This window comes from Anas platyrhynchos, chromosome 7, assembly GCF_047663525.1.
Source record: "Anas platyrhynchos isolate ZD024472 breed Pekin duck chromosome 7, IASCAAS_PekinDuck_T2T, whole genome shotgun sequence".
NCBI lineage: Eukaryota > Metazoa > Chordata > Aves > Anseriformes > Anatidae > Anas > Anas platyrhynchos.
Genome location: NC_092593.1, coordinates 27,112,659 through 27,138,446, shown reverse-complemented (window position 1 = coordinate 27,138,446; position 25,788 = coordinate 27,112,659). Strand labels below are relative to the sequence as shown.

The 25,788-nt window shown below is 51.6% G+C and overlaps 1 protein-coding gene across 8 annotated transcripts in view; it reads right to left on the bottom strand.

The window, feature by feature from the left end:
* Positions 1–7,031: 7,031 nt before the first annotated feature.
* NRP2 (neuropilin 2) overlaps positions 7,032–25,788 on the bottom strand; it is an 83,981-nt gene continuing 65,224 nt past the window's right edge. For 2 of the 8 annotated variants that reach the window (XM_027461147.3, XM_038182062.2), the window contains exons 15-17: positions 25,045–25,086; positions 11,169–11,237; positions 7,032–10,568 (exon numbers count right to left, since the gene is read on the bottom strand). In XM_027461147.3, the coding sequence (XP_027316948.1) occupies positions 10,264–10,568; positions 11,169–11,237; positions 25,045–25,086 (416 nt within the window). In that variant the 3' untranslated portion in view covers positions 7,032–10,263. Of the gene's footprint in view, positions 10,569–11,168; positions 11,238–16,727; positions 19,210–19,413; positions 23,525–25,044; positions 25,087–25,788 lie in introns of those variants that run through there. The other 6 variants (XM_038182063.2, XM_038182061.2, XM_038182064.2 and 3 more) reach the window with 6 other exon arrangements.

The following is a 25,788-nucleotide window of genomic DNA, read 5'->3' as shown; positions in this document are numbered from 1 at the left end:
GTGGCGCCAGGAATCCTGAAGTCACTTCTGTAGCCTTGGAAAATGCAGCTGCTTTGGGATGTCAGCCCGCGACGGCTGTTATTATCCACTGTGCAGAGCAGAGCTTCTGTTGGGAGCTCTTACAAAGGCCATCAGTCTTCACAAATAGTGGCTGTTTTTATCACCTGGCAGTAATGACACTCTCTGGTCCCCTTAATATCTGAGCACAGTCCCAAAGTGTGGCTGGGAAACTCGTCTCGGGCTTGGCCCCGTGCAGGGGAACAGCTTGCAATTTTCTGCCAAGGTAGCTGTAACCTGCGTGGAGAGGCAGGGCTGGTGTAATAAAAGCCTCTCGGACAGACTCGGCCTCCTGCAGGTTTGTTTCAGCTGCTCGCCAGGGAGCAGAGCAGCACATTGCAGCGTGCTTCAGCGGCTAAACCCGGCTGGTGCCCAGGGGGATGCACGGCCACGTGCTGCTGGGACCAGTGCATCCAAACCCCTTCCAGGGACGGGTCAGTGGTGGTGGGTGCTGGCATCTCCCAGCCGTCCCACCTCCCTGCATGGCCCTGGGTGGTGTTACAGACCTGGAGCACTGGTTGCTTGACACCGTGGAAGCATTTTGTGACCTTGAGTCGGAGGTGAGTGTGTGTGGAGGGCTCTTGCTGAGACATCGGTGGTCAAGGTGGTTTTCATGGCATTCAGAAAATGTGTTTGGTTCCTCTCGCAAATGTTCAAACATCTTTAAAGTGCCTGTGGTGCCAAGCTGCTTTTCTCCCTGCTTTAAGAGAAAATAAGCTTTCTATAAGAAAAGAAGCCACAAAAAGCACAGCAAGCCCAAAGTTAACAGTGAGCAGACCGAAACTAAATTAATGCCAGAAAAATTCCAGCTGCCCCTCCAAAGTACTGCATCTCATGGCAAAGGGTCCAGGGAAAGATGGGAGAACAGATGGGTTAGTGCATCTTTGTGGCCTCTCTGTAGTGCAGACGAAGCCTGGCTGGGTCCCCCTCCACTTGCCGAGCCTGCGGTGGGGACTTCCAGCCCCAAAAAGGACAGTCCCCAAAACACTGGTAGACCTTAAGTGCCCTGAGGATTTGCCCAGAGCCTTGTTGAGAGGGATGGGGTGGGCAGTGGGTCTGTCCCCTTTGCGTTTGTCCATCTCTTTGGTGCCACATGGGTGGAGGAGAGGGAGGGGAGCGGTGCTGCTGCACCACACAGCTCACGTTGGGCAGCCTGAGCGAGGGAAACAGGCAGCGAGCAGCGAGTTTCTCTTTGTAGCAGATAATAGTCAAAACAGCTTGAAAACTATTCATAATGAGAGCTTTGAGAACAGCCGATGCTACACACACACATGGCGAATACTGTCATTAAGAGCTCTGTGGATGACAGTCCCAGCAGTTCATTATCCCCCATCACTGCTTGGGGAGGGTGCTGGAGGAGAAAGAGGTGTGAGTTCTTTTTTTTTTTTTTTTTTTTAATAAGGCTTTTTTCTAAATTAATTTCCACTGTAAAGTGATGCAACAAAGGGGCACTATAAAGGAGCCTCCGTGGAGGCTTTGCTCCTGCAGTGGGCCAGAGCCCCTGAAGGTACGTGCACGGGGAGGAGGCTCGGGGGGCCGAGCCCCAGGCTTGCCGTGCTGCTCCTGCTGCCGGCTGAATTGGCACGGACCCCGTCTGGGCGGGAGTGGGGAGCCAGGAGGCCATGGTTTGTAATCAGCCTCCTCATTTAAAAGAGACACGTTTGTTGTTTCCAGGGACAGGATTATGGTTGGGTCTGACTGCAGGGTTGCTCTGATTTTGGAAAAAGAGCTGGTGACCTCAGCCTGGCAGACACTGGGGGTGATGGAAGAGGCGTTCCCGGCCACTGGGCGGCTTCCTGGCCAGGCACAGCGGCTGCGCCCTCGTCCAGCCTCAGTTCCTCTGGGCATCCCTCAGGTGCCGCAGGAAAATGTGGATGGGAATCGGTCACGCTTGCAAAAATGTTGTTCTGGCCTGCCAAATCGCCCAGGCAGCTGCAATGAGGCACTGTCACTGCTCGGCTCACTCCATGCCGTGTGGTTTATCGGAGTTAGCTGCACTTCAGCTCGAGTATCTGGGGGAATCATCACAACTTATTCCCCAGCCAGGCTCCTGAATCTCTTCAATTCGAGCAGCATTGCTGCCTTCACCACCTTGTCATTATCCCGAGGCTGATAACCTCAGGCACAGGTGTTCATTTTTAAAGTCACTGAGCAGTGTCCTGCCTGTCACACTGCTGGTATCAGAAATGCAAGGTACCACAGCCCTTCCCGTCCTTGAGAACCACCCGCTGAACCCAGCGGACTATTTCTAATCCCAAAGTCAGCAGTGATAGCTTCTTCCTTTGAAAACAACAAAGGCTATTTTTGAAACACCGCCCAAGTGGGGCCCATCACTCACTCACCCCGCGCGGGGCCAGGTGAGGATGCTCCTCGCTGGCATGTCCTGCTCCTGGCCCTGCGGGGCTGGGGCCAGATGTGCCCTGGCACAGCGAGGGAGCACTGCAGGAAGGGCTTGGTGCTGCCGCCTCTGCCTGTGGCCGCTCCATCCTCCCCCGAGCCCCCGGCTGCTCAGGGCGCGTTGCTGCAGGAGCCAGGCCAGCAGCTGTGTCCTGCTCGAGTTGAGGAACGCGAGGGCTGCCAGCACAGCTTCTCCTTTCCAGGAGCCTCACCGAGCCAGGGCTGGGCTCCTCTTCCTGCTCCTCCCTCCCCAGACCAAACCAAACCCCATATTTAGCTACTTCTGCAGTAAATCGCTGCCAGTGTGTCAGGAAGGGGTGCAACAAACCCCTCTGTGCCACAAACCCACAGGGAAGCATCCTCTGCCCGCCCCCAAAGAGCCGCCCTGCTGACGGGCAGCCAGGCGGGTGTGGGATGGGGACAGGCATCCCCTGGAAGCACCAGGCCTGGCTTCCTCCCTGTTTGCAGGATGCCTCCTCGTCCAAGCAAATAAATAACTCGATAAATAAAAATCGCTGGGTGAGACGTCGCGGCAGGGTGCCAGGCCCAGCCCGGCCAATTCATTTGCAGCCCTCGTTAATTGGGGCTGACCTTTGCTCACATTTCTACCACGAGCACGTCCAAAACAAGGCAGACATTTAACTTTGTTTTGCGCGACGTTACTCTAATGTGGCTTTTTGTGCATAGCTCTCTCTTTTATGGTAATCAAATGTACTGCCAACTTTTCTCTCGCTATGTACACCAGCGAAGGGAACCAGATGCTTCTTGTTTTCCTCCGAAATGTAGCTGAAGGTTGGTTTTTGTTCAGCGTTTGGAGGGCTGGCTCGCGGGTGGTGTTCCCTAGCGCCGGCACTCCTCGCACCCTTTCCCGGCTCCCAGCTGCAGTCCCTGTTCGGCGCAGCCCTCGTCCCGCCCCGCCATGCCTGCTCGGGGCCACAGGGAGTCAGAGATGGGTTGGCACCCGTCCCAACATCTGTCTGTCCTTCTGTCCATTTGTCCGTCTGACCCCTCACTCAGGCATGCTCTGCAGTAAGACACCTACTGCGCTCTCCTGGGGGAGATCATCAAAAATACCCCTGCGATCTGCGCGCTTTTGGCAATTTTTAATCATTTCCCTGCTCTACCCTACTGCTGCTCCTATTTTTGTAATGGCTTCTCTGCTTTCAAGTCCTTATCTTCTTTAGCTTTCCCTCTGGTTCTCACTCTTTATGCCCTAAAATCTTTTCATCACCTTTTTTTATTTTTTTTTATTTTTTTTTTTCTCTCTTTGAGTCTGATTGGGCTTTATTTCTTCTCCTCTGCCAGATTTATGTGAGTTGTCAAGTCCCGCAGCCGTTTGTCTCTGCCTGATGACAGACTTGCCTTTCCCCCCCAAATCAGATTCATGGCTGTTCCTAAGGTCCTTTAATATTTTAATGCTCGGACCATAAATTTCATTTTCTTTAAGCCTCAATCCTTCCACAGGACTTGCAGAGGCTGGATCGGCGGCTGCGCCCCCCGCCCCCGGCACGGTTTGCAGCTTTGCCACATGCCCGGCTGTGCTGTGGATTTGCTCAGTGCAAAGTGTGAGGGAAACGTAGCATGAATTCACTTTCCACAAGCTCAGACAATTCTTCAAAACTTGACAGGAATTGACGCTTTTTTTCTTCAAAGCTGTGATTTGTTGTGGACTTGTTGTGCTTTTTATTAAAATGCTATCGCGGAGTGCTTAAAGAGGTTGGCTTTGCAGATCCCAACTTCCTTCTGTAATAAACGCAGCCGTGGCTTACAGCTTTTCCCTCTGATGTGTCAGCTGGGGACTCACTCTCCACCACAGACACAAGCAGACTACTTAAATCATCCTTATTTCTCTCTGAGGTAGGGAGGCTTTGGCTCCCAGAAACTTTTCTCACCCCAAGTCAGCAAAGCCCCTCGGCCAGCAGGGAAGGCCGTGAGGCTGCTGCAGAGCTGGATTACCACTGCTGCAGTGTCCAGGGCACCCCGGCACCTTCAGCACGTTGCAAGTCACCTTGAAAATGTGAGGGTGCAGTGGCCACCCTGGGGGCTGTGGCAAGCAGGCCGCCTCTGGATCGCTGTGCCCAGGGGTCCTGCGCTGCCCAGGGACATGACACCGGGGTTGCCGAGAGAGATGGGCTGGAAGCCAGGGCAGGGCTGCTCTCTGGATAAGCCCCAGGGAGCAGGAGGGCAGAAACAGCGCTAAAAGTCTTGACAGCCTCCGTACAGGATTCAGTCAGTGCCGTCATTAAGCATGAGGTGGGCAGCTCCTATGCGGGGGTGACAAAGCAGCCCCGCGCCACCGGCCAGGAGGGAGCCGATAGGAAATTACCAGCAGCATCTGGGAGAACCATTTCCTCTGGTTTTGTGAACGTTTAACCAAGGAAATGTGCGCAAAGCCTTTTGCAGCAAACAGTCCCGAGCATGGAACTGGCGTGTTGTGCTGTCCTCCACCCACTGCAGCAGCGCAAGGCAGCGGGGCAATATTTCTTCCCTGGGTTTTTGGCACCCAGGCCAAGTGTTTAATTCGGCTCTTTCCATCTCGGATATGAGTGGTGCAGCCGAGTTATGATACGGGAGCCTCGAGAGGAGTCATTCCCTCTCAACACATCAAGGATTAGTTATTTCCCTATTAAGCTGCTTTAGTCACGGGGCGCTTGCTGCCTCGAACACGTCGCTGTGTGGCGGGCGCTGGCAGCGGACCCCGCGTGGCGGCTGCCAGGGAGCAGCGCTGGCCCTTCGCCGCCTCCCCGGCTGTCTTCACGTGCGAGGTGGCCGCTTGTGCAACACAGGCACACGGTGTGGTGTGAGCCCTGCCCAGGGAGCTGCCTGCTGCTGTTTTGGGAGCCTGGCAGGAACGGGGGGCAGAGGCCAGAAGCTGTGTCGGGGAGGGAGGGGAGCTCCAGCCTTGGTCCTGTGTACCTGGGGGGGGGCAGTGCCTGGCCAGCCCCTGGTACTGCTCAGTGCCCTTGGACACCCAAGTGGCAGATTTGGAGAGGCAAAGGAGCTCTTCACAGTGACAGAGGAGAGCGAGGCGACAGGAGGCTCTGTTTGCACCTGCCTGCAATTAATTAATTAAGAATCTACTCATTAGAGCAGCCCCATGGCTCCCCCTCACTGCCAAGCCCCCAGCTGTCCAGACAGCAAGCCATTATTTGAAAAGACTCTCTGCTCAAACAGAGAGCAAAGGCACAGCTAAAAGAAGGAGGAGAGCAGGGGTGAGGGTATGCACGAGGCTGCAATCAGCACTGGAGGACATGTGGCAGCGGCTGGGCCCCTCTTGGAGCAGGCTGAGAACGGTGAAACAGGAGCCTGTGCCAGTGCCCGACCTCCCTCTGGGTGCAGACCCTTTCCCTAGCCCCCAGCCTGACCCTCCCCTGTCCCAGCTCCATGCCATCCCCTCGGGTCCTGTCGCTGTCCCCAGAGAGCAGAGCTCAGCGCCTGCCCCTCCGCTCCCCTCGTGAGGGAGCTGCAGGCCGCCATGAGGCCTCCCCTCAGCCTGCTCTGCTCGGGGCTGAGCACACCAAGAGACCTCAGCTGCTCCTCGTACGTCTTCCCCTCTGTAACTATCACCATCTCCTTTCACCCTTGGACCCTCCTTTTTATACTATGTCCTTTTATACTTTATGTCCTTTTCATACTGGGGTACCCAAACCTGCACACAGAGCTCAAGGCAAGGCCGCACCAGCAGTACCAGCAGTGTGCCAGCCCTCGTCCTGCTGTGCCGCTGATGGCTCTTGTGCCACATGAAGCTCCCCGACCTCCTCCCACCCCCAGGCACCCCTGCTTGTGCTGGAATCATGGTGGGTGGAAAATGTCCCCCAGTCCCTCCTCACCCTGCCAGCCGGGGCCCCATGGGGGATCCCAGCTCCTGCCGAACCCCTTGGAGATGTCATTGGTGTGGAGCGGCTCCATGCCTGCCCCTGGTGCTGGGCTTCAGCCCCAGCCCCGCGCCACCCGGCTCCCCGCCGCCTGCTCTCCCGCTGGCAGAGGCACGTCTCCTGCTGGGGAGATTTACGGGCGGCGTTAGGGCAGGACAGGTCTGACACTGATTGAGTCACTTATCTGCCGCTGCATCCCACTGACATCCCTGACAGCCGCTCCCCCAGGTACCAAGCCGCAGACCGGCACTTTATTCCGGGTGAGGAGGAGCTGTCAGGGCTGCAGCTACACTGCCACCTCCATCGAAGCTGCCAGCCGCCCGCCCTTCGTCGCTTAAGGAGCCTCTTTAGTGTGTGTGCACTTTGGGAGAGGGGCACGGCTTTGGGAAGGTGCCCCGAGGCTGGCAGGAAGGAGACAGGGACAGAGCGGGTGCTTTGAGCCTCCCCAGCCCCACATGCAGCCCACACCACATCTGATGTGGTGTTTCCTACAGAAACAACAGCCTCCGTGCCCTCCCTGGCTCTGGGGAGGAGAGGCCGTGTCATGGGGAGGATGTGTGTGGCCGTGGGGTGACAGGCAGCCCAGGGCCATGCACCTCCAGCCGTGCTGCGGTTTCCCAGGGGTTTCGGGCTGCCCAAAGCTCTCGGTTTGGTTTTCTTGTTGTTCTTCTTCCACAACAAAAAAAAGCCACTGAGACATAATCTCTACCATAATGTTTATTAAATAGTAATTTTAAAAGGTTTTTATACAAATCATATAAACACAATTGATTTTTTCTGGTTTTTTTTTTTTTTTTTTTTTTTTTTTTTTTACACCGAAGAATCACAGTAAAAGCTCTTTAAGTCCATAAGTCCTGGCTCAGCCAGTGAACGGTCAAACACCTTGAACTGCAAACCTTGGAGAAGTTCCATTTCTGCATATAATTTCTTAATGCTTTAATTCCCATGCTCAGCCCCAGCACCTTCCCACAAAATGAAATCACTCTGCGCTGCAGCCCGCCTGCTGGCCACACATCCTCACCATCAGAAGGGTGTGGAGGCAATGGCCCATTTCAGCAAAGGCATTAACACCGATTTCTTTTTATTTTTTTCTTCTTCTGAATTTTACAAAGGGAATTGAGATCAGCAAAACTAATATATTTGCAGAGGAGGATGCAATGAGTTGAATGTACTGATGACCTTTTTTTTTTTTTCCCTGTTGAAGTTACAATCAAACACAGTTTTCTGTAGTAGAACAGTAAAGCACCCAGCAGAGGTAAGTGAGGTATCGGCTTTGCAGCATTATTGGCCTGCTCCTGCCCAGCAAGTGCACGCGTGGTCCCTGCACCACCTGCCAGGGGCCAGCGGGACCTGCAGGGCGGCCGCTTCCAGCCCCGTGCGCAGCTTCCCCAGGCCCACGCCAAGGTAGCGCCAGGACCAGCCGTGCTCTCCTGCCCCGGATCAAGAGATACAGCAACACGAGTCAGTCCCACGGAATAAGTCACGTACACGATACATACAGAGAATCCACGTGCGTGTGCAAACACACTATTTCTGAATATATGTATATACGAACTCTTCTCTCTGTACGCCTACTAGACACCATAACGTTACCTTTTTACTTATATATTTTCACCTATTGTTTGCCTAAGTTGACTTTTCTACTGTATGGTTCTTTTCCATTCATCCTTCCCCTTTCCTGTGATTTGAAGGGGATAAAACCATCGAGCAGCAGCAATCCAGCTTTGAAATGGTCTGGTACATTTCCTCTGACTGCCCACATTCCTTCCGCATAGCAAAACACTCGTGAAATTTGTACATGAAGAATGCCAGAAGAAATAAGGTGACTCGAGAGGAGAATCTGAGATAGGCTTACTGCCATTCCTGTCGGGCACACAGTGTGAATCAAAAAAATAAAGGACCATGTGTGTGTCTGAGTCAGTGTGTGAGTATGAAATGTGGATGTCTGGCTGACACAGCTGCTAGCATCTGCTTCACCAGTAAAACATGCATACTTCTTAGAGTAGGTAAGTCTTTTTTTCCCCCCTAAAAACTTACTGTCTGATGGAGCTTTTCATGAAACACTAGACAAATGTTTCTATTCCCACAGCAGCAAGGAGCATCTGTGGCACTGTCCGTGCTCATCTCCCCTCCAGATGTTGCTCATCTCCCCGAACACCTGGCCTGCTGCAGGATGTGTTTGCAGGGACTGTGTAAACTGAGCTTTGCAGCACATCACACCTACAGTGCTCCGCAGTTAGTAAGGAGAAAAAAAATCCATCCCAACCCATAATATTATGCTAGGCAAAATGTAAAACCAGGACGTTACAGGTATTTCTGAAGAGCTTTTGAAAAAACAAATCCAGCATGCTGGAAAAGTTTCTTCCTTACGTATGTGCAAGCTGATATGGGCGATCCATCTGTACTAACCTGGAAATGAAGGCATTCATTGGTTTGGGGCCCAGCATTTGAACTCTTTTTCTCCATTAGCTTGTTTTCCAAGCACTCCTCTCCACACCACAGCTGGGTGGGGACGTGTCAGCTGTGGACGATGTAGCCAGACCACTTGAAAGTAGAAGGACCAGGCTCCTCAGCCAGGCTGCACCCAGCATCGAGCCATGAAGAACAGCATCTTGCCGGGGAAGGATGAAGACCTCACTTGTTGTTCGATACAGCACTGATCATCAGATGGAGGAAAAATACTTCTTCTAAGGCACTTGTTTAAACTAAGACAAAACACAGCTCAGAAATAAAACTTCACGTTTTTGCTACTGACCAGGAGCGGTGCCGCTCTACTCCGAAGGGGATGAGAAGATGGCAGCAATTTGGTCCATAGGTGCTGGCAGTGCCAGCTGGTGCCCTGCAGCCCTGGGGAGCAGGGGGCACACGGCAGGGCACCCTGGGGCGGCGGGCACGGCTCTGGCCTCTGTTACCCTTCATCTTCCCTCCCTGGCACCTGTGGGAGGCCTTGGTGCCGTGCCTTGAGTCCAAGCCCCAGCGAAGCCCCCTTCTGAATGCCTGAGCGCAGGGAACCTGGCAGACTCTGTCTTTTGTTTGCTGCAATTTTCTCATTATAACAAAAATAAAAAATAATAATAAAATAAAAAAAAAAGGAAAAGAAAAAAGGAAAGGAAAAAGGGCAGGATCAAGAAGGGTGGGAGATTCAAAGAAGGGCCTTCCTGATGAAGGCCTCGGCTGTTTCAATCCAAGATTTGGATTTAATAAATGGCTCTTATTCACAAATCACTTTAAGGCTCTTCAGCTTCTCTCAAAGAGGTGCTTCTACACATAGGGTTCCTTTCTATTTTATTTCTTAATGACTTAGAAAGCGCTGTTGTTACCATTGACACCAAACCCAGCATCCTATCTCTCCCCCCTGCCAGGAGAAGGAAAGTGAAAGGTAACAACAGGCTCTTACATGCAGGACTGGAAACTGCAGCTTCCTGGGTTTTGTATGAAGTGCACAAATCCTACGGCCAAACCAGTATCTGGACAAGGTCTAAAATGGACAGGGTCTCTGTGTGTGTGTGTGTGTGTGTGTCATTTCTAAAGACAGGGCGGCTGAAGAAAGCCCTCAGCCTTCTCAGCAACTCATCAGAGAAAGGAAGTGGAAAATAACGATCGACAACTAGTTTCTCACATCCAAAAGGAAAACCAGCCTCCCTCACCACGTCTCAGCCACTCACATCAGCAGAAAATGAAGATGAACCAACAAACAAGGGTCTTGGTGCCCCTTTGCCCGGTACAGTCCGGTTCGCTGGGACGCCCGCTCGGTCCTGGTGGAGCGCGACCCGCTGGCGGGACCTGGCGGTGGGAGCAGTGCCTCCCCTCGCACCTCCCACGCCGCTCGTTTCCCATTATGGCATTCAGTTCCCATAGAAAACAGCAAAAAAAGTAACCCCCTGCCAGCCCACCTCACCAGGCGCAATGCCAAGGGTGATCCCCAGGGCACCCCTCAGGCCTCTGAGCAGCACTTCTGGTGGTTCATCTTGACCTTGTGCTTGATGCCATCGTACAGCTCAAAGTTGTAGTTCTCCAGCGTGGTGGAGCTCCGCGAGGACAGCCCTGCGTACGAGCACGTGCAGTAGAGCAGCAGACCGGCACAGATGGCCCCAAGGAGGACGCCGAGGGAGCTCATGGCTATGATGGTCACCAGGATCGGATCCAGGGTGTAGAGCCAGCTTTTTTCTTTGTCCAGCTTCGGGGTTCCTGGAGAGTTAGTAGAGAACAGTGTGTCGTTCCTATCCGATCCAAAGTAATCTGCAGTGGAATGGGCACTTATTATCCAGGGATCATTTTTTTTTTTTTCACCTTGAATCATTTCTCACTTGGAGCTGTGAAGGCCTCACAAGATCATATGATGGCTCTTGGCAGGGCTCTCTAACCCACGTCCAGAATTACTATGAAGCAACTAAATGCCAAGTTAAGCTCCCTAATTCCGTTTTACACCTCAGGCTATGTTAATGGCATGCTAGCATTTTACACCCACTGAAACTCTGGCCCCTCAAATGGGTTCAAAACTATGGCAACAACCTGTCACAGATCCCAGACTTAATTTTCTCCATTTACAAGTCAAAATGCCACACAAGCAGCAATTAATGCTTGAAAGATCAGTTCCACTTGTCCTAACACAAATACAATATATTGACTTTGCAAGGTTGCTTGCTGTTGAAAAAGGAAAACAAGAAAAGAAAACTAATGTCTTTGTCCAGACACTAAGCCACCACTTCAGTGCATGTTCTCAAGTGTGGTCTAGCTCCTAAACCTCATTAATGCTGAGGTTCGTGAGTAACTGTAGCATCTAATACTGTAACACAAGCTCCCCCAGATAAATAGCCCACGTGGCTTTTGAGTACCAACCGGTATCGTCGTTGTCTTCAAAGTCCTGCTCAGGGATCGGAAAGTCATCCTCCATTCTTGGGAAGTTCACTAGAACAACAAAATGGGAAGCACTGTTTGTTTAAAGAGGCCTTTTGGGGGCATTATCGCCAATGGTCATCGGACTATGGGGCTGGCCAGAAGAAAACAATAGTTAAACTACTGCAAGGCTCTTCCTCACAGAAGGAGGGAGAGCTCTTCCTTTTCCTCCGTTGGCCAAAGTCAATGAGTATGTTTGTGCACTCAGGAGAATAGGACCTTCCTGCTACATCACATTTCACAACTGCCAAATGACCAGCTTTTAAGATGAAAAAAAAAAAAGAAAATGAAGTAAAAGAAACCAGATAACCTGAATAGCACTAAAATATTGTCATTGGTGCCTACATAATGGCTATAATTCACTATTAACATGCTCAAGGGTATTATCCTTATAACTTTGAATAGGATCTTAGTGCCTATCATTACTTGCCACTAATGCTAGATCCATTTAGCACTCTCTACTTTTCATCTTTCTCCATACATCTTACTGGACACAGAGCTCCAATGACCCAGTTTCTCTTTGGGTTTCAGATAAATTCATAATAATTTGAGGAAGCCATGTATCATCATTACATGTTTTAATGCAAAAGCTGGTTGAAATGGGGAGAGTGGCAAATGGGTATCCACATCTAGGCATTTATGTTAACATCTCTCTGATCAAATTCCTTTTAGTGATGACATTTCTTTTTATTGTTCAGCACAGATCAAGCACTAGTAACCAAATGCACATGCTGTAATCTGAGAAAAAGCTATTTTTTTGTGTAGTCTTCCTAGCATTATCTCTATGTATAGCAACCACGTTTCTTTTCAGTTTTCCAAAAGAAAATGCCCTTTCATTTCGATCTGCTTAGATTTTTCAAAGCCGACTGTGACTCAGGGTGCTCAGCTGAGGAGGCACCTTCAACAGATCAGGAATGCAGAAAATCAGGGACTGCTAGAAAGCAGTAGAAGTCACATCCTTGAAATAGTTGTGGTTGAAAACCAAGGCTATTTTGTGTCTTGTATGGAAACAGCAAGAAGAGTTTTATGAGATTACTTAAAAACAACTAAACCCAAAGAACATAACTTGTTCCTAAAAAGCCATATGTGAAGAAATTATTTGAAACCATATAAAAGAGTACTTGCATATATTCGCACAGAGCTTTAGGGCTGGGAAAGGCTTCCTGAATCATGAAATGCATTTTTTTTTGCTGTCACAGACAATGGTATGGGCCAATCCCTATCAGCAACATTTCCAGGTTTGCTCTGAGAGCAGGGTGGCTCTGCTGAGTGCCACGCTGCCCAAATCCCACCTCACTCTCTGGAACCCTGGTGGCCACCCCACCTCCACTTCAGCGTGGCAGCATCTTGAGCTGGAGGGGAAAAACATGCATCGCATCCACTGAACCATCTAGTATTTCACCCATCCCTGACCAGCTCCCTACCCTGGAAGCCTAAAGCTGCATTTCATTTACCTTAACTTGTATTGGCGCCGTCCTGGAAGCTGTGGCAAGCAGCAGCAACCCAGGGCATGTCAGCCTTGGTTCACTGGGGACTCCCCACCAGAGACTGACAGCAATAATCCCCTGCACTGGTAGCTTCCCAAATACCCATTCTTGCAGAAGTGTCCTTTGCCCTCCTCACTCAAAGGCTTAAGGGATTTCTTTGAATTTTCAAGTGAACCTGGCAACACGAACAGACAAAACACAGCACTTGCCCCTCCTGATGTTGGGCTTTGCATCTGGTGAGTCAGGGAATTAAGCGACTACGCTGCGGGTAGTTTGGTGAAGAAACGTAGGTGCACAACGCAGGTTCTGTGAGCCCTCACTTTAGCAGCCACTTCACGTGATGTCTCAACACTTCCAGAACTGACAGGCCCAGATGGCAACATCTTAGGGCTGGGAGAACTGCCTGAGGGCCTCTTGCAAACATTTAGAGCCGAACATGTGGAAAATAACTTGCAAAGCAGTTCACACACAAAGCCGCCTGCCTCGCTGGTCCTCAGCCGGAGGACAAGCCGTGACATTTTGCCATCCCACTGCGCCACCCGCACGGCCCTGTCAACATCAGCAGAGGCAGAAATTGGACCGCTGTCTGCCAGGGGACCCCACGTACAGGGGAGCAGCAGTGGGAAGTGTTTTGCCTTTCCATATTCTAGCTCCTCTAAATTTCATCTGAGAACACTCTAGCAATTTGGTGCTTTTTTATTTCCCAGGGTAGTGTTGAGGGAAAGGCCAGAAAAAACAAAGTATCAGTTAATCAAGGAAAGAACACCAATTCTTCAAGCCTGAAAGAAAAGAGCACTGGGAAAACTTGAAAAAAGAGAATGCTTATACAAAAAGCCCAGCCCCAAATCTATTTGCTCTCCTAGCAATTTTCTCAATTCCCTATGCTAATATGACTCCAATTTCTGCTTAAAAGATCTCTTCCCCCTCGCCTTTTCTCCTTTCTCCTCAGGCTGGTGGTAGACCCTTATTCTTCCATTTGCTGCATGCCACGTTATTGCTATTGGGTTGCGTGTTGTGTCACGCAGGGCTCTGCACTGCCCCTGGAAAAAAAATAACTCGGCTGATCTTTTTCCATCCTGGGGTTTCTTGAGTCATTAACAAAATCAGATCTGGCTGCGTGGCTGTCTGTGGGAATTGAAGCCGGTGGTCGCAGCACAGTTCCTAGTGGAGATGATATCCTGTCACAGAAAATAGCTTGGTATTTGTCATTAATTGGGCTCCTTTGTGACAAATCTCAGCAATATTGTCACAAGCGGCAGGCCATGAAAGCTGCCTCCCCCAAAAGCAGTCCCTAGAAAAGCCCTGCAAACTGCTGGGCTGAATGGGAAAAGTATTTCCCTGGGCTGTGGAGAGCAACCTTCTTATAGGGCAACTTTCTGGCATAATTCACTTTGCATTTTAAATGTAGAGGAATAAATAAAATGAAAATAAAAAAAAAACACACTGGAGAAAGGCAAGAAAGCTAAGGGGATTCATATTTAAACTTGAGGAGGGCTTTCTCCTGAGTGAAAGGCACGTGCTGAAGGCTGGCTGGGCACCTAGCCCTTCATGCCGAAAAGATGATGTTAGCGATGTCGCTGGCAACAGCCGGATGCTGAGAAAAGGCTGTTATATATTGGATCTGAGAGCACTGCCAGCTAACAGGCTAATTTATGGGACCTGAAAAATGAAAGATGAGATTCTAATCAAAGACAAGGAGCGCCCTAAGTACCACAGTGCTATAAGCTCACGTGGGGAGAGAGGAGAGAATTAGTATTTGCAGAGATTAGGGAGCTTTAATGTACAGCCCTTGGAAAACAGCGGCAGTGGCAGGGGGACGGGGCAAGGTGTGTTCGGGGCTCAGCTGCTGTGCTCGGCACGACGCCAGGGCAGGCCGCGGGCACACCAGCGGAGGAGGTCTGCGGCCTCCCACCAGGCAAGGTGGGCAAGGACACCAGGTCCCAATTTAAAGAGCTTAGATGCATTCCTCCAAGGCAAATGACCACCACTGAGAAAAAAAATGCTGTTTCTTTCTCCACTAAGTGCTGCCTCCTGCCGGGTCCCTGCATCCTAGGGCAGGGCCCTGTCCACCACCACGCAGCCAGAAGCTACTGCCACCAGCCCAGGTGGACAGAGCCTGAGCTTCACCCTCGCTCTTCTCCCTCTGCTTGCTTCCAGCCCTTCTCTCCCCAGGGCAGCAGTGCGATTCCAACACACATCGCTTTGTTTTGACACAGCGGGGCGGCCACCAGGGCCTCGCTGTGACTCGGCTGCTCTCGGCAGCGCAGGGAGGGCGGCAGCGCAGGGAGGGTGGCAGCGCGCTTCTCGCAGCAGCGCCGGCACTCAGGCAGGAACCGCTCTTCGGATCTGTCCGCTCCATCTCCAGCTGAAAATCTGCCTCACTTCTCTCTCCCCCACCCCTCCAGAAACAGAGAACGTTTTTGGGTTTGCAAAACTCCCTGCCAAATTTCAAATTAAAAGCGTGCTTTGGCTAGAGCTCAGCATTGAGGAAAGCAAACAAGAACCCTCTCCTCCTCGATCCATGGCCCTCTGCAGCGCAGTAAAAATGCTGGCCCTTATCCTCAGATCTACACTGTGGGGGCACCGAGATGCCCCTCGCTGCCCTCAGGCTTCCCAAGCCCAGAGAAGGTGGGGAAGCACGGCTGGGCAGATGAAGACAGGGGAAGCAGCCCTGCGCCACGAGTCACCTTGCCAGTGCCTGCCCAGACCCCTACACGCCCAAAGCTGCCTGCAGAGGAGCTTGCATCCCAGCCACATGAAGTTGCATTTAATTTTTCTAAACAAAACGTGCTAATTTTAGCTGCTTTTCTTTCCGTGATGTACTGCAGTCTGAGCAGCACCCAGCTCCCCGGTCAATCTGGCTGTGGTGCGCAGAAGGAATAATTAAACCCGGAACGATTCCTCCCTTTTCTTCTGTTTACTTAACAGATTTTTTTTCCTCCTTGTTGGGAAGCCATCAGCCACTCTCTCCCTCCCTGTTTTTCGCATGTGCATATTTGTTTTGAATTTTGCTTGGACAGTCACTGAAGTGTACAAAATGCAAATTACAAGTGCACGGGCTTTGCTGTACAATTAGAGAAAAAAAACCTCCAAACCTAGTCCCTCTACACCCCCCACCCCAATGGCATGGGTCCTCAGCTTTGCTTGTGTTCGAACAGCCAAAGCGAGGGATCACAGCTGAATTATTTTTTGCTGATGGCCCGAATTCCGAGTAAAGCCACAAAGTTTCACTGCACAGCTAAGCTCAGTGCCAGGGTAAAGAGTAGGAGAGAAGGAAAACAAATGTAGGAGGGAAAGAATAACCTCTCAAACTGGCAGCAAAACAGATTTCACATGAAATGTGATGCTGCTGCCTCCTCTGAAGGGGCAGAAGGTGCTCCTCAAGATGGGAAGGAGCAGTGCTGAAGCAGAGGTTTCTTTAAGGGGCTGAGGACGAGGCTGGAGGGCAGGCAGGGGATGATGCACGCTTCCTTCCAAACCTGTGCACCATGACACTGCCAACCAAATGTAGAGGCCCAGAAAGGATTTTACAGAAGAGGAACGCATTGCAATCACCACCACTAGTTTTGGTGACAAGCTTACCCATCATATGTGGTGCTCGGGGGCTGAGCCGGCAGCGCAGCTGCCCCGAGATGCCCCGTCTCCAGGGGCCCCGGCCGAGAGAAGCTGCACAGTCACATCGAGCTATTTAGCACTTAAGCAACGCTAGCGAAATCCCCAGACGATCCTAAGCGTCAGGCCAGCCGCCCAAAACTCCCACCAAGGACTGTTACAAACGTAATGGATCTAAAAGCCGCTGCTAATGGCCCGGCCCTGAGTGCAGCGAGCTGGCGGGCAGGCAGCAGCTGCGCTGCCGGGAGCCGCGGGCCCGTGCCCTGCAGCAACGGGGGCGTCACTCGGCAAAAGGAAGTGGCCCTGAAGCTCTGACAGAAAATGTCAACTTCTGCAGCACCGTTTTGTTTCCACCAACAGCATTCTCGTTAGCAAAGAAAGAAGAAGGAAGAAAAACCCCAGATATTTGTATAAAAATATCATCATTTTATTACATTCCACACAATACATCTTCAAAGAGTTTCAAATTTCCACAAGATATTTTTCACACACAGGCAACTGGGCAACGCTGGGGATGTCACGGCTCTAGGAGCGGGGGAGAACTGGGAGTAAAAACCTTGAAGTGACCTGTTTTGTCTTTGGTGATTTCAGTTTTAGAGACAGGGTGCCACACTCTCCTCTGACACACCGAGGCACACTTGCTAAAGTCCACGGGGTGACCTGCTCTGAGCGAGGGGACGGTCTGCCCGAGGGAGATGGGACTCACGGGGAAGGGCCAGGACTGGTGTGTCCTGCTGAAACCCACCCAGTAAGCAGCACGAGGGGCTCACGCGGGCTGCGTGGGGTGAGAGGGGAGCGTGACACCCCCTTTGGCAGAGATCCCCTGGGGACAGGGCTCCGCCACAAGAGGGCCGATGCCACGGACACACAGCAGCACCCTTAGTGTCTCCACGTCTTCCCCAGACCAAGAGGAAGCTCAAGAGGCAGGGGCAGTGAGGGAGCTGCGTGCTGGGATTCGCTTTATGCAATATTCACGGGCAGGGGAGGCGTGGGGAGTGCTGGCAAGTTTAGGAGGGGGAGGAAACGTGATCGCTCACCACAAAGGAACACCAACAAGAGGGAGAACCTCGCTCACTGGAGGTACATTTTTTTTGCCTGCAAACGGATTAGGGTTAACAATTTGAACCACTTTTGCATGTCATTGTTCAGTAATTTACATAAGGCATTTCCACGACAGTTCGTCGGCCGTTCGACAGTCGGGGCACACCGAGGCAGCGGCGATGGCCGGCCCCCCCGGTGCACCCGCTAGGCTTTGCTCGCTAGGTGTTACCGACGCTTTAAGAAGCAGAACATTAGCAGATGCGAAACTAATTGACATTCTAGAAAATCAACCGGCAGTTTTTATGATTCAGCAGCTATGAATTGGGCAGAGGAAGAAAACAAAGCCAAAACCCAGAAAGGGGAATTATACTTGTCCCTTCAACGATTCTAGCAGAAAGACAAGGAGGAGCCCTCTCCCCCTTCCCCGTGTAAAAGCAAAACCGTCAGCACCCAGAGCGAGGATACTTACAAAATAAATAAGCCTCCAGCTCTCAAGAAACTACAGTATTTAGCATCCACCTTAGACCTGCTGAAGTCTATGTGTTACCCTAAGGCTGGCTTTAACAGATACAAACTAAACATTCAATATGAGCTTCTCTGATATAAGGCAACTTTAAATAGATTCACTTGTGGGTGGGGGAAGAGGAGGGTCATCCCCTGCTTCCCAACAATGGCTGTGTTATCACGTTGGCTGCAGAAAGAATAAGATGGAGAGATCTTACTGTTCGGACGTCTATGAACCTCTCTGGATTCTTCTAGCCATCTGAGGTGGACATTCCTACTGTCCAGCCTGGCCTTCTCTTCTGATTTTGCACCCGAGACATTAATGCTATCAAACAAGAAACCCAGCCAAAGCTACATAAGGCAACAAAAAAGCATTGCTCTCTTCCCCAAGTAAACAAATCAGGGTTTTAACCATAAATTTGTCCCAGTCCTTCCAAGGGGAGGCGGGAAGGGGGGGATAAAAAATAAAATAATTTTTTTAAAAAAGAAAAAAGCATTCCCTGTGCAAGTAGAAGCAATAACAAGCAAATTAAAAAGGGGCTGTTTCTAAATATACATTCAGTCAGTCAGGCAGATGCACGCACTCCCATGCACACTCACACACACCCAGACCGAGCACACGCACACACGAGCTGCACACACACTTCTAGTCTTGCCATCAAGCCTCCTTGCAGGTTGCCTACTGGGAGGAGGAAAAAAAAAAAAAAAACAAACCAAACAAGGCTACCAACAAAAAAATACTCCCCAAACAAACAAAACAAAACAAAAAACCCCACCCGACACCCCAACAGTCCTCAAAAAGGAATCGAAAGGGAGCGTTCACTTGTGAAGTGAAGGGGCGGTGTGTCTCTTCTGGCGATCCAAGATGCAGCATTAGTTTAAAGTTTGTAAAAGATTTGGGGAGGGCTGGGGGACGGAGAAGGGACAGAGATGTCTAAGAGTTCACACGTATGCTAGGTAAGGAAAAAAGTGCAAAACTGAGGCAACGTATTTGAAGTCTTAGTTTCTGTCTGTCTGTCTGTTTTGTGTTTTGTTTGCGCTCTCGTTCCTGTTCGGCTCTCAGCAGCGCGAGCTGGGGTCTTGCTCTAGTTTTATGGTTAGGGTGGGCTCCACGGCCACGGGGGCCCCGTTGGCATAGTGGGAGGTTTTGTAGGTGATGGAGTGATCGCTCTTCTTGGCCGCATAGCGGAACCGGTGGTAGTGGAGCACAAGGGCCAGCGCGACGGAGACCAGCACCACAACAGCACCTCCGGCGGCAATAACGTAATACCAGTAGGCTGGGATGGGCTGCACTGACACCGTGTCCACTGTGGGCTCGGTCCCTGGCAGGAGGGTTGCCCCTGGGGAGGAGACACAGAACAGGGTTGCTAGGTGGGAGGCATGCAGACGCACAAACAGAAACACACATGCTTGCAAGAGTACAGCGCCGAGCAACACCAGGTCCCGGGGCCACCTCCGGGTGCGGGGCGTGCTCCAGCGGGGCGTGCAGCCTGGTGTTTGCCAAGCCGCGTGTCAAAGCGCCTTTTCTTCCCTTTTAATTAATCAGCCTGCCTGGCTCACAATGCAAATTCCATATGCACGCTATTATTACTGTTATTTCTGGCATCAACAAATGTTTTTTTCCCTCTTTTTTTTAGCCTTCCCCAGATCAGCCGCCTGGTTTTGTCTCCGCATGGCAGATGTTGTCAAGTAGTGACAAAACTCATCACGTTCCTAATTGGAGGAAGAGCGTAATCTCAGATGGCCGAGGAAGTTACTGCAGGAGACTGGGAAAGAAATTACAGGGAGAAACATTTGTTATTCTTATGGCAAAGACAGGGAGGAAGATCTCTTTCTGAACGTGCTCGGCACACAGACCTGCTCTCGCTTCTCACTAGGTGCCCCATCCACAGCCTCACATTTAATTACTATTTTGTAAAGCAGGGAAGGATGGGGACGATGATGCACGATGATGCATGCTGACATCCTGCGACGGCGTGGGCTGCGACATTCCACACGAGCAGCTCACGCTCTCGGCAGCTCAAGCAAGCCAGGACACCAAACTCAAGCAGGCAAACACAACCCGCCCGGCCAGGGCTGGGAAAGCAGCTGCCTCCGGGGCGCGGGGGGACGCAGCGCCCAGGCTCAGCCCAGGCAGGGTGAGCCCCTCCTGCACCCGCAGCGTGCCGGGAGGCCGGGGCACGCCGCCGCTGCTGCTGCTGCTGCCCGGGTCGTGCCGGGACGGGCCAGCAGCGCACATCTGGTGCTCAGACGTGTGGGGCCTCGCTGCCAGCCCGCAGCAGCACGCACGTCCCGGGCAGGCGCGGGGAGGGGAGCGCTGGTGTTTGTGCTCACACCGCCCACGGCTGGAGAGTGGCCGGGCGCTAATCCTGCTGCACGCACTGCTCAGACCTCCCCAGCTCCGCGCGCGGGGGCGAACCGTGAGGACCTCGGGAGAGGTGCACCTCTGCACCATGTTTATCTACCGCTGCTTCACGGGGAACGGGGTCCTCGGGGAAGCTTTCTGAGGGGCTCGGGCTTGCTCTGCCACAGGGCACAGGCTTCCTCAGCAGGCTCAGAAGATGGCAAAGGGAAAGAACAAAATGGTGCAGGACGGACCCAACTTGGAAAGCAGCAAGGGCATCTGGCTGCCCTCCCTATACAGCCACTGGCTGCACAGTTGGGACGATGATGGCTTTTCTGCTGTTGCTAGCTGACGAGATCAGGCAAAATAACGCTTCCTCGGCTAGTCAAAAGGCTTTCCTCCACTCCCCATCTCCCCAAAACCTGGGCACAGGGAGTGAAAATCAGAACAAAAACTGCACCCAGATGCGTAGCTAAAACACCACTAAAAAACCCCCAATAAACAAAACCACCAAAGAAAACCCCCTAACCAAAACACAGAAAAACCACATGGACAAGACAAATCCTGCTTTGTAAAAGCAGGAGGCTGGGAACCACCCACATATTTGTCATTGCAGGCAAGAAATTCGGATGTCTCATGAGAAGCCTGCGCCACCCTCACCCCGTCTCACCCCAGCCGCCCCTGTCCCTGCTGTGTTGGGGGCCAGGCTGTGCCGGCGCTGGGCTGATGGGTGGAGGCAGCAGCCCCCCACCTCCTCCTGTCCCTCTGCCTGCTGCCCCACCACCATCCCTGCTGGCTCAGCGACACCTTGCCGGAGCCTGACAGCGCCGGGGCGGGGGGAGCACCGCGGGCTCACTCTCGGAGCAGGGGCCACTGGTGTTTACACTTGGTGACAGCCTGCGCTTACATCGCACCTTCCTGCAGTGAGAGAGCTGCAGAGCATGACCTCCCGCACGGCTGGTATGCTCTGGGTGGGGGCACGAGGGGAGACGTGCCGTGGTACACAGCCTGTGCCCCCAACCCTTCCCGAGGCAGCGTGGTGCACCCGGATGATCCCTCTTGCGGGAAGGATCCTGCGGGGGCTCTGGAGGCTGCTGCCAGCCTGGGACGACCTCTGGTCCTCTCTGACCTGCTCCTGATGTCCCGGTGCTGCGCTGGGAGCAAGCCCGAGGGGTGCTGCGGTCACCAGGGCAGCTGGACATGGCCTCAGCCCCCGCTTCCGCACCTCGCGGCCCTGCTGGGGAGATAGCAGCGTCTGGAGAGTTCATTTAGCAACTGCACTCATTAAGGAATCACACTCGCTTGTCTCCAGCTCTTAACAAAGCCAATTCCCAACATTAACGATTGTTCTTTACACTGTCAGCCACTAAATATAGCTGCCAGTCCACTCAGTGCAGAGCTGATGTTATCTGCTCTGTTTTTACTGGCTCTGCTGCTTGCTGGAAGTTTTCTTTTATATCTGTGGAAAAGTTCTCTGCTCAGGGAGATGGAAAAAAAAAATCCATCTTCGTAACTTAATAATTCTTCCACTCCCCTTTGCCTTCCGCCACACACACACTTGCCCTTCCTCATCCACTCGCTGGGGCTCTCGTCTTACCAAAGCAATGCCTCTCTCTGTTCCTGGCCGCTCGGTGGGTGCTCTGATGAAGGCACGACTTGCGACACAGGTCAGGGGAAACCCAGCTGAATATCCCTGCAGTCTGGAGGGTTTTACGTGGGTGTGCTGCTGTGCTCACACCTCCAGCCTGGCCAGGGCCACCCCTCCTCTTCCCGGCACTGAGGGCTACGGGCGGTGATTTCTGAGCTGTGCAACAGATGTGAAAGCCCAAAACAAGCAGGAGCAAAATTCACCCTGGGAAACATGTGGAAAATCTTCTCCAGAGAGCCTCCTAGAGCAGCCTGCCCTGCTCTGCCACTGCCGTGTCACAGCTCGTGTTCCTCTCCAAAATCACTGACATAAACCGCTGCAGACAGGCACCACAGCTGGAATTTGTACAGACGGCACAGATGAAAGCAAGTGTTAAACTCATCTAATCAGAGCCGGTGTTGGCCCCAACCCCCTAATTGCTACCTGCCATTTCTCCAGGGAGATATCCCTGCCCTGACTCCGGGACACCCCGTGTGGGAGAATCACCAGTCCCAAAAGTGCGTTCTCCCTGCGGTTTGTCTCCACGCTTCCTGGAAGATGTCTCTCATTTTTAGCCTGCTATTTATCTAACTCCTTGCTGCCAGCCACTTGTTATGCCTTTCCTTTCAGGGTGAGATGCATCAACTCTCAAATGGAGCGCAGTTTAAGCACACTTGACTGGTCTTCTAAGATCCCGACCCACTAGCTGGAAGATATTCCTCCCACACAATTCTCTTATTATTTGCTTTGTGATCCCGGAGCCTGCAAGGTACATGTTTTCAGCTTTGCTCCTGAGCCACAAGAGCAAGGATTTGTTATTTTTAATGGCACCTGACTTTTTCAGCTCAACATGTAATTGTAGGAGCGGGGGCTACAGAACCATCTCAATACTTCCTTTGCCGGCTTTCCTCTCAAGCTCCTTTTTTCCTACAGCCAGGGATTTCTTCCCCTCCTTTTGCCCTCTCTGTCTATTGGGCATCTGTGTCTTTCTTCACCTCATTCGTATCTATCATGCTTTCTCCAATCTTCATCGTTCATTTTCACCTTTTCCCTCTGCATTTTCTTTTTCCCTGCTCATTCCATCCCTCTGTCCTATCTACTCCTGCCAAGGAACACGTGTTGGCAGGACTCTGGGGCAGATTCCATGTCAGGACACAGGAGGAAGTTCAAACTGAAGATGATGCACATCACAAGCCCCAAAAGGTGAGGATGCTGTCTGCAAAATAGGTCCCAGACCAGGCCCAGGAGAACAGGGAGAGGTGGTTTGAGTGTGGAATGGTTGCGAGGCTTTGGCTTCTAGCTGAGAACATTGCAGCAGATTTTCAGTAACACCACAAGCCTGAGCAGCAGGATAAATAAGCAGCCTACCAGAGCAAGCCCAAATTCCTAGTTATTATGAGTGTAACACACAGAATAAAAGGACTGTGGTGTGTTTACCCTGCCGGGCAGCTGAACTCCACCACAACCATGCTCTCACTCCCCCTCTTCAGAAGAAGAAGGGGAGAAGAAAGTACGCTGGAAGGAAAAAAAGGCTCACGGGTTGAGGTAAGGATAATTTAATTAAAGAGAAAAGGAAGAGGGAAAAAAACAAGCAAAGGCCATGCGGAAGCACAGAGAGAGAAAAAAAGAAATTCTCTACTTCCCATCAATGAGAGATGTTCAGCCACGTCCTGGGAAGCAGGACCTGAATACACAGAGTGGTTGTTTGGGAGGACAGACGTTTTCATACCGAGAGCCCCCCCCTCCTTCCCCTTCCCCACCTCTTATTGCTGGGTGTGACACCACACAGTACGGAATATCCCTCTGGTTGCTTTATGTCAGCTGCCCCAGTGAGGTTCCCTCCCCAGCTCTTGCCCACCCCCAGCCTGCTGGCTGGGGGGTTTTGGAGGGAGTCCTGGTGCTGTGCCAGCACTGCTCAGCAATAGGCACAGCACCGGTGTGACACCAGGGCTGTTGTAGCTGTGAGTGCAGAGCACAGCACTCTGTGGGCTGCTGCAGGGAAAGGGAACTCCATCCCAGGCAGGCCCCGCACAGCCCTGTGTGTGTGCCCCCGCTGGCAGTGCCCCGGGGAGGGAGCTGCTCCCTTGCCATGGGTCTCAGTGCCTACTTTCCATTACTTGGTGCCTGCTTTCCTGCTACTGCCACAGCTCCCAGCGCGCACACTCGCCCAACGCAGCCTTCCCCCATACAGAAATGCAGGTGCTTGTAGGGCAGAGCCTAGACGTTGCATAGACCATCAGCAGAGCAGGGGACAGAACGAGTGAGGACGCCGTGACCAGTGAAAGCAAAGGGCACGCTGACCAAAGTGGCAAAGCAACTTTCACAGTTAAGGGCAGCCCCAAGGTTGCTCTTCATCACAGCCCATCCCCGGATGCATTTGTGAAGGGGCAGGAAGGAAAACAGAATCCGGGAACCAAAACAGGGGAAAAAAACCCACAGAGACTAAATGGAAAGAGACTAAACTGATCTTTCCCTCAAAGTAGACAGCTTTTCCCACCCCAGAGCAAGACAAACAGCATCCCTGCTGCTCAAACAGTGAAGCATTTTTTCTGAATTACCCACCTTTTATCTTACTCTGTAGGTTGGATCAGAGAAATGCCAGTTTCTATCCTTCAGGCTAGAATTAAGCTATTAAATGCACCATTTCACCTTGTTTTCCTTTTATTGACTGTCACCTTCAGAGCTCCTCACAGCAATTTGCTCTCCCACTTCCACCTCCCAATTCCCTTCCCCTTCCAAGCAGGCCGACCCCACCATCCTTCACCAGCAGCTCAAACATCACCACTGCCAGGGCATCCAGAAACTAGAGAATAGCCTTCCTCCACACATGTGTAAGTCACTGCCACCTCATTTCACTTTCAATTGGCTACTATTTTTGTTTAACTAAGTTGATAACTTTCCTTTACTCCTCTGCCTTCACATTTTGGGCTTTGCTGCTCTTCAGGAGGCCAGGTACCCCCAATGGCAGGTTTTGTGACATTGCTCAGCCCCGGGACAGTGGGACTTGTCTGTTTGCCTGCTCCCTGTCACCCAGCAAGAGCCAGAGGGTGCCACCCCCTGCTGTAGCACCAGAAGAGGTTTAGCACACACCTGCCATTTCACTGCTTAGAACATTTGCTTATTGTACAAGCAAGCACTTAACTTTCCTTTGATTTAAAAGCCCATGCCAGCAGAATGAAACCACAAAGAGAAGTGCAATTTTACCTGGAAAGTAGAAGTTCTCACCTGGGAAAGCTGTGATGGGTTCTGCAAAGGAAAACAAAAATTTAGAATTAGAGAGGGGGATATTACAGGCAAGGCCACAGTTCACATCTCCACTGATCTGCAGCATCCAAAAAGAGCAGGCGTGTGGCTGTGCCCCACAGACTTGGGAGCAGTGTGGGGTGCTAGCCAGCCCCACACTGGGGAGAAACCCTGTCCTGGGCAAGAACTGACCGGGTGCAGAAAGCTTCGACTTGGACACAAACTTCAGACAAAAAAGTGTGTTAGGTTGAGGGTCAATTGGATTCAGCTGGTTCGCCTGAGTCATCTGAAGACAATCTGGCCCAATAATGAAACTCTGAATCTCCCTAAAATTTCCAAGAACAGTTTGGTTTCTGTCTCGACTCTGGCATCATTATTCACATGGGAACTGTGTCATTTCTGAGTACCCATGCCATGTTCCTCTCCATCTCACAGTACCAATAAACAAAGGAAGTGATTTCTTCTTTTTCCAAGATACTTTGAACAAGTAATCTATTACAAATTACTGGATCTGAAAAGCAATAATCAGTGCTTATTACTGATTACTTTCTCGCAGAAGTAATAGACTTCTGATTATTTTTAGATTACTTCTGCATTATGCCTGTGAGTCACATAAGCAGACTCTGGCTCTGCTGAGTGCTATGAAATCATCACTCAAGATCAGAATGAGAAGGACACTTTTGTCAAAGGAAAAAATTATTGTGA